The 9,129-nt window shown below is 41.6% G+C and overlaps 1 protein-coding gene across 1 annotated transcript; it reads left to right on the top strand.

Moving 5' to 3' along the window:
* The first annotated feature begins 2,196 nt into the window (after positions 1 to 2,196).
* On the top strand, positions 2,197 to 3,197 carry LOC119646204. Its single transcript, XM_038046586.1, has 3 exons — positions 2,197 to 2,219; positions 2,514 to 2,577; positions 2,633 to 3,197. Exons 2-3 carry the CDS (start codon positions 2,518 to 2,520, stop codon positions 3,050 to 3,052), a joined length of 480 nt encoding a protein of 159 aa, XP_037902514.1. The 5' UTR covers positions 2,197 to 2,219; positions 2,514 to 2,517; the 3' UTR covers positions 3,053 to 3,197.
* The last annotated feature ends 5,932 nt before the right edge of the window (positions 3,198 to 9,129 follow it).

The following is a 9,129-nucleotide window of genomic DNA, read 5'->3' as shown; positions in this document are numbered from 1 at the left end:
GCTGCAGAACCTCTACGAAAATCTCCTCGTCAAACCTATTAGCTGCCCACCTTTCAGCTCTCGTCCGAGACCGTTTCAATCGTTTTCCATGTCTGATTTCAAAAATGATGGCCTGGTGGTCGCTATGTGTATATTCGTCACTGACATACCACTGCAGATCCTTAGCTAAAACATCGCTAACAAAAGTGACATCTATCACGGACCCCATTTCTCTCTTACGAAAAGTGTTCAGTGTGTCTGTCTGTCTGTCTGTCTGTCTGTCCGTCTGTCTGTCTGTCTGTCTGTCTGTCCGTCACACGCATTTTTCTCGGAGACGGTTATAGCGATTGACACCAAATTTGCTAGAAAGGTGGGAACTGTGAACGCTCACACATACAGTGAGTTACATCCTTTTACGTTGAATTTAAGGGGGGGTCCCCATACATGCAAAAGGGGGTGTAAATTTTTTTTTCATCAAATATAGTCATGTGGGGTATCAAATTAAAGGTCTCGATTAGTACTTTTCGAAGCCGGTCTTAGTTTTGACATTTCTTGGAAACGTGGAGAGTGCGGGGGGTTGAAAGTGATCATTTCTTTAAGGGGGCCATTCTCAGAAACTACCAAACCGAAAAGTCTGAAAAAAATCAAGAGACTGCCACTATATGGTGCCTTGGCTCCGAAATACCTTTCATACCGATATCTGTTCAAATAAAGTTAATAATAGTATATTATCATACTATAATTTTTTGTAATTGGCTGGAAACCCCCCTTAAATTCATCCTAGCATCACGAAATTTTGCAGTAATGTAGGCTATAACTTCCATCAAATGATTTATTTATCTATCTAAAAAATCTAAAAAATAGATGCCAATAGAATTTTTAACTATGTGACACGGACCTGTCAGGCTCACCGCTCCTCACATCTTCTTCTTTTTCTTCAGCCTTCAGTTCACAAGCGGGGTCGGCTCGTCGTGATCAGTTTCGTCATTTTATTTTATCAAATGCCTGATCAGGATGTAATCGCGATACCTTCAAATCCCCATTCAGTGTATCATGCGACCATTGTTTTAGCCAGCCTTTTGGTTGCTTACCATTGACTTCGATGTTCTGACCAATACTGGTTGTTGAATTCTCGTTAGCGTGAATTACGTGACCACACCATCGAAAACGCCTCTCTTGCAGTTTTTTCACGATCGTTGCAAACCCATATCGACCGCGGATATTCTCATTTCAGACGCAATGCAACATCTTCGTCCCCATTACCGCAAGATGCCGTTCATTGTCCTTTATAGTCAACACTCAAACTATAGAGAGCGGCAGACGGACGACATTGCAATAAATTTTAGATTTGGGACGTGCGCTGATACGTCGATCACAAAGAACACCAGTTGCGGAATGTCACTTCATCCAGGTGGCGTTAATGCTTGAAACATTTCATTACGCAGTTCTCCATTGGCTGGTAGCATTGACTCGAGATGTTTAAATCGTTCAGTTCTTTCAATGGCAGTAATCTGCCCCTCCAGGTATTTAAATCGCTGAGTTCTGGCAATGGTGGTAACCTGCCCAGAACTGAGCGATTTAAATATCTCGGGTCAATACTATAAGCCAATGGAGAACTACGTTATGCTCCTCACATAGGGAAACACAAAACCTTTTATACCTGAAGCGTCAAGCTTCCGGTTTCCCGACTTGTTTTATTATGCCTGTGGGACTTTGAGCCAGTTTTTCTTGAAATGTGGTATTTTAAAACGGCATATTTGCTTTAAATTTTGACCACATTTAAAGATGTGACGACATTCCAAAAAAGAAAACGGAATTTCTGGTCTTTTTCTAAAATCACTGAAATATCTGTCAGCAACACAAAAATTGATATTTTATTTTTTTTTGTGTTTCTCTACCATATTTGCGACAATTATGCTGCGCGTCTCAAGGTGATATTTTTGTTTATTATGAACAATGAGCAACAACATAATTGAATAGTTATCCTCCCGTTAAAATATTGCAAAAGGTTGTTCCATTTTAAACTGCCTAATAAATTCTATTATTTTGTAATTATAATAAAGCGAAGTATTGTCCACATTTTTATTTTGCTGGCGCTGGAGCACAAGCATTTTGCCCATTTCATGATTCCGGCCATATGCGCAAATATTTAAATAATTGTATAAGCTCTCGATGCACGTATAAAAGGACCAGCAGCTGCCAAAGAAAGTCAGTTTTCAAAGAAAGACTTCTGAAATAAGGTAAGATTGTTTCTTCAAATAATTTGGTCACCACGGTCTCATATCATTGTTCTTCCTTCAATACCATCTCTCCGTAAGTTAAGGATCCATTTTGAACACTATCCGAAAAACTATGGCGACACTTCTGTTTGTCATATAGAAAATATCCCCTTCCCGATATCTTCGTTTAAGCGAGTGATTAAGTTTTCGAAGAAGTTTCTTCATTTATTACATCTCAAAGCAAATTTTGTCCTTGGAAAGGTTAACGTGATTAGCACTTTTACAATTAAATTTACTTTCATTTATGCAATTTAGAAAAATGAAAATCCATCTTTTGGTTCTCGCTGTTCTTTGCACGGCCAGTTTGTCAGCTGAAGTGGTAATTCCGATGAGTAAGTTAGAAATCAAAAGTTTGATATAAATTTCGATAATAGGCGGACTCAGATGTGACAAGTGGAAACACCGGTGGTTCGAATTACGATAGTGGACACGATGAAAGTTCAAGCGTGTATAGCAGTACCGATAGTGGATATGGCATAGATAATTGGAATTGGGAAAGTTCAGCCGATAGCGGAGATGATAGTTGGGACGATAGCAGAGACGATAGCAGAGATGATAGCGGAAATTATACCGGATCCGCTAGCTTTGACGAATCTGGTAGTGCTAGCGTCAACGATTCTAGTTCTGATAGACCACTGCGCCCTCAACATCCCCGGCGAAATAGGTGGCATGGGAACCGAAGAGGGGACAGAAGTGTTTTTAAAAAACATCATCCGGATAGAAACAATCGTGGCGACAAAACCCCATCTAAATCTATTCAGTTTTCTTATTTTTTCGGGAACGGATGGAAATAATGGTGTGAAATTCATTAAACGTGAGGAAATGGAATCTTACACAACCAGTGATGTAATTTTATATTAAGTTTCAAGGGGTGGGAAGGTGTCTAGGTACAGGTGGTACAGCGATGTTATCACTAAAATAAAGATCCTGTTTAGCACATTTTAACATCAATTTTGTTTTTGATATTTTAGGCTGGCCAATGAAGTCCACCCTGAGTTCAGTTCTACTAAACATAAGGGTAGAATTTCAAAATTAAGGTGCTTCCAAATGGCAAAACCGATCACGACGAGCCGACCCCGCTTGTGAACGGGACAAAGGCTGAAGAAAAAGAAGACTATTAACATGAAAATCACTTTCGAAAAATATACGTAACGTCAATTCAAATTTGCAGTAAACGGTTGACGGCAAGAAGTTACCGTCCCAAAATAATTTCCTAACAAGGTATTCGTGTACCTTTTTGGAGTACTCAGGAAGGTAGAAAAGAGCTTGAGGTTCAACGAAACGTTTTCGGGTTTTCGTGTTTGATTTCTAGGTTAAGTTGAACTCAGCAATCTTAATTCGATTTCAATGTGAACTTATTTCAATTGTTTGGCTTATCTGGCCTTCTGTGTAAATTTATTTTACTATGTATATCAATCGAGCCCTTTAATTTGATACCTACATTCCATGAAAAAAAATGTTCATCCCCCTTTCTTGTGTATGAGGAGCCGCGCCCTATGTATGTGTGAATCACAGACCATAAGTTCTTACCAAATTTCGTGACAATCGGTTCAGCCGTGGCAATCGGATGAATAAGGTTTTGTGTTTGCACAAAACGATTAGCCCTTTGATGTGATTAAGGATTCAACGGATTCTATGTGAACCGGACGAATCCTGATAATTATATGTAAATATTGAGGCTTCGCAGAGAAGGAACTTTGGAAGTATTAGGTCATTTACGTAACCATCCATGGAACACAATTAATTTATTTTTATTATTAATTTCAATTAATAATATTCAACAATGAAGTATAGCGTTGGATTTATGGAAAGCCTAGATTTTAAACCGTGAAGCTTCTAGGCAACGTCATGCGCTGTGGGTCTCCAAAATGTTCTTTCTCCGACACTGTTTAATTTTTCTAGGTAAATCATCTTAAAACACGAACGGCCAAGATTTTGGATGATTAGCGGACAATATCAATATCTTTAGGTCAACCGCAAAATCGAAATAACTTCCGGCGTAAACCAATTGACCACGTCCCGACGGGCACAAAACCTCGAGGCAAATAAATGAACGTGAACGTGAATAATCCTCAATCTTTATCATTTTTTTCGGCATGTCAAATTTGTTTCCATTCCTAGAATCTGATGTTGCCCTAGCACAATACACCTAATATGTAATACCCATATTCAATGGACCGGATTTGCGAATGCATTGGGGAAACTTATCCGTACAAATCATAATCACTAAACCACATGTAGATACTGTTAGATGCTAGGATCTATGATCTGTATTGATAAGTTCCCCTAATATTGTAGATTCGCAAGTCCTGGACCATTGAATGTGAGTACTGCCTATTAGATATGTGGTGGTCCTAGTCCAATCAGCGTAAAACTTGCATCCGGTCCTGTTACAACAAATAAACAAAATTTATGTTTAAACCAAATAGATTTTCATAAGCCGGTTATTTTAACACTTAAATTATTTAGTTTTTTTTTTAACAACCCAAGTCAGATGATGATCTATCCGACTAAAGAATTCACTGAGCTGCTGTGGTGGGTCCCACCTCCTTTCCTAAAAGTCCTGGGTTTTTAACGTGAGACCCCGCCGTGTAGGCATAAATCCACGGTCCTCTTCGGACACGAATTGATTTTGAGACCAGACTCAGAGCCCGGCCATGACTGACACAGCAGTACTGGTTTCTACTGAGTGCAGGCTTAGCATTCATGCCAGTGGATACAAGACCTATCTAACACCTCTGCCACAATTAAGGGGTACGGTACCCGAGTTGTGCAAATTCACGCTTGAGTTCTAAAGAGCTCTGCATAAGTCACGCTGACAGTTAAGTCCTTGGGGGTTTAACGTAGGTACCTGTCGTGGAGACTTAATCTTACGGTCTTCTTAAGACACGGATTGATTTTGGGACCACAATCAGAGCCCCGCTGTGACAAGCAACAACGGTACTAGTACTTGCATAGACTGGTACCGTTGTTGGCTTAGCATTCATACTAGTGGATGCAAGACCTACCTAAATCTCTACCGAACCAAGGAGTACGGCGCCTGTGTTGCAACGCAACACCACGCCGAGACCCGAAGGTCTCTTCTCGCTGGAGCATCACCAACAGCCCCCATGAAGCTCCCAATAGGGGGCCAACCGCAAACAACCGAGCTGTACTCACATACGACAGGAATTCTCCCGAAGTATATGAGTCCAGGGGCTACCCCGGCTCCCATGGTACCAGTATACCCCTGGTAAGGTTTCGTGACCGAAGCCACTTCAGATGAGTCCCCGTGCAGACTCGGGTCTGATCGCCCTAATTAGGCCTTGGAGCATTCGCCTACTGCATCACGGCCGGCAAGCCAATGCGATACAGCGGTTTCCGGTGCCACCACGTGGAGGTTCTCCTCGGCCACTTGGTTTTGGTTCAGCCGACAGGGTTGCCGCCCCGTCTTCCTCCACGCCGCCTCAGAGCACCAAGTCATGCTGGCAGGTAGAATTGCTCCAAATGTCGGCAATGATTGTGGAAGTGGAGGATGAATAAATTCTTCCGTTGAAATCCGCTCGAAATATTCTCGCCATCTATCCGTCGCGGCTCGACACTCGGTACGCAAAGTACCGTCATTAACGTAACAGAAGTATTTGACATCCCGCGTGCGTTCGCGTCGGTTTTTGGCAACTCGATACAAATCCCTCTCGCCGTCCCGAGTGTCCAGTTGCTTTCTTTGCTTCCCAGTTGGCGTTTTTATAAATTTGTCAATTGGCGAGCATTTCATCGGCGAAAAACTTGTGCTAGAGGCGTTTCTTTTTACAAACCTTCAATTCAACATCGTCATTTAAAAGCCAAGTAGCTCGGTTGATGTACCGCTTACCTTGCTCGGTCACTCTGAGAGTTGCATAGGCCGTTTTGTGAATCGCGTCTTTAATTTCACGATTCTTTCACATTCCTAATAGTTGGTAATCGCGTAAGTGAGATCATTTCTTCTTTCTTCTCACGAAATCGAATGATGCTGAGACATGACCTATTAACATATCAGTTAAAAAGACCGTTCAAAAATCGAATTCTCACAGGGCGGGAAAAAAATTTGGTGATTGGCTGAAACTTCAACTGGTGTCACTGGGTGAGTAGTTTGAATCTTAGCTACGTGAAACATGCTTATTTAGCATTTGTTGCTTTTGACTTTTCAACGGAAAGGAGTGAAAATATTATTTGGTTACGTGAAAGGTCAAACCGACAATTTAACGAGCTATATAGAAATTTCCGGCAAGTACAACGCCCCCGAAACAAAAGGTGTAAAAACGGAAAGATCGGTATGTTGTTTAATGCGCATTAATTGTACTAATTAGAATAATTGTGCCGTAATGTTGACGCGTATATCTGTCTCCATTGATGAATTCAAAGATATTTCCAGTTTAACAAACGTGTGAAGTTAAATTAATGCAAATTGCTGGGCGGGTTGAATATTCTGCGGGATCTTTTTCTTTTTTGTGATATCATTTGTATTAGGCTCAGTTATCTTTTGCAAAATGCTCGTTAAGATACGCTTCCGTTTCAACTTGACAGCAGCAGGTCTTCAATTGAAACATAAACAAGTCGGGAAACCGTAAGCTGGACGCTTCAGGTATGAATGATTTTGTGTATATCTTATAATAAATAAAAATATATCAGTGTACATTTGTTCCATTTGTACGTGGTACGTAATGTATATGCATATATTATATCAGAATACTCACTTTAATGTGATACTGACATTCAAAGTGTTAGAGTTTACATTGAAGCGACAACACTATAAATTCCACCAAAATTGGTAAGAATATGCTCTATATCAGAGCCTATACTTTTGCAAAAGTTCATGATTCAAGGATGAACTTAAGGGGTTTCATACAGCCAATTACGAAGGCTTATAGTAATATACTCTTATCCCGCTGTCCTGTCCACCTAACCCCTCCGTCCTTTAAATTCTATGGCTCCTTAACTCCTCCCCAACTATCTTGTGATTTACTCTGACGCTACTTCCCCCTCAGTCTATGTTTCCTCTTCTTCCCTCACGCTAGAGGATGTAACCTGCCCCGTATCATCTACCATTCCCCTTCTTACCCCTCGCCTTGTCGAGTACCTCATTGGCAAACTTGACGCCAATGTCGGCTCTGGTTACGATGATCTTCCAAACTTCTTTTTGATTAAAACTGGTCAGTCCATTTCATTTCCCCTGTCCCTAATTTTCTACAAAGCCTTGAAAAGAATTATTTTCCTGGCTTCTAGAAAGAGGGTCTCATTATCCCTATTCACAAAAGTGGCGATCGTACGCTTGCCGAGCATTACCGACCTATTTCCCTCCACTACTCCTGTTCCAAAATCTTGGAAACCATGTCAGTAACTGGTTGTCCGCCCTGTTTGGCCACCATATAGTGAAAGAGCAGCAGCGTAGGTTCGCGGCCTTCAACTTGCTGGACTTTACCAACTTTGTCGCAAAATGTCTAGATTCACGGCAAGAAGTGCATACCACTTACACTGACTTTGCTAAAGCCTTCGACATTGTAAATCACAAACTCTTATCTTTAAGCGTTCTTTTGGCTTGCGTCTTACCTTTGCTACCGATTCTGCCGCTTCTCTTTTGATGGCTGCGCATCCGGCTTCTTCTTCTCCTGCCCTGGGGTCTCGCAGGGATCTATTCTGGGTTCTTTATTATCTTCATTTCTTATCAACAACCTTCCGTGCCTTACTTCTTTCTGTTTATTATATGCCGACGTCCCTAAGTTTTTTTCCGCTATATCGTCGCGGAGGAACTGTGTTTCCCTTCAATTTAACATAGATACTCTTGTTGGTACTCGACTAATGGTTTATCGCTAAACGTCAGAAAGTGTCACTCTATGGGCTACTCGCTTAAATTTTCACCCACTTCCTTCACTTGTGTGTGTGTGCATGTGTATGTTTGAGGTGGGGAGAGGCTCAGAGCACTCAGACCTTAGTGGTCCATTGTACTCGATTCCCCCGTCTACCAGAATATCCCGGATTCGTTTATGAATCGCAGGATTTCCGTTAGTGGATGTGATGCTATCCGCTGCAGTTGGAGCACATCAGCACCAAAAATCTGATGTCTGATGCGTCCGTAAGCGGGGCACTCACATAGAAAATGTTCTGTGGATTCCGCTTCCTCATTACAGGATGGATACGTATCATCTTGGATAATTCCTATTCTGAACATATGCCCAGCTAGTGAATTATGGCCAGTCAGAATGCCCACAATACTGCAATTCTTCCTGCTTTTCGACAGGATAAACTTTGCAGTATGTTTGGTTGGTTCTGGTAGGAAGAGTTTGGTCTGTCTAGCAGCATTAAGGCTTCGCCACCTGTCATTATGGGAAGCTTATTCTCAGTTTTTGACAGCCGCATCAGCCAATGCTACCGATACCCTAATTGTTGGTTTCGGTTCGGGCATGGGGAAGGTTAAAGCCTCTTTTGCTAAGGCATCCGAGATTTCATTTCCCTCTACACCACAATGGCCAAGTACCCGGAGTAAATCCACCGTATTGAATCTGGAAATAGAATTCAATCGGTTTCTACATTCCTGAACGATTTTTGAAGTGATCAAAGTACTACTCATCGCCCTCAATGGAGCTTGACTATCGCTACAGATTGCGATGCGCCTGCCCTTCAACCGCTCGTCAATCATCCAGGTTGCAGCCTTTAGGATCGCATACACTTCAGGCTGGAAGATCGTTGTGTATTGTCCCAAAGAAAAAGCCCACTTCTCGTTTTATTCGAGAGGTAGACTCCTGCTCCAGAACCATTTTCTGTCTTTGAGCCATCAGTGTAGAAGACGTCAGTATGTCTTGACACGTATTCTTCTGGTTGGTCCCTGTTTTCTCTCCGTTTCAAGATAACATCGTAT

The sequence above is a fragment of the Hermetia illucens genome, chromosome 1, assembly GCF_905115235.1.
Source record: "Hermetia illucens chromosome 1, iHerIll2.2.curated.20191125, whole genome shotgun sequence".
Classification (NCBI taxonomy): Eukaryota; Metazoa; Arthropoda; class Insecta; order Diptera; family Stratiomyidae; genus Hermetia; species Hermetia illucens.
This window is presented reverse-complemented; position numbering and strand designations above follow the sequence as displayed.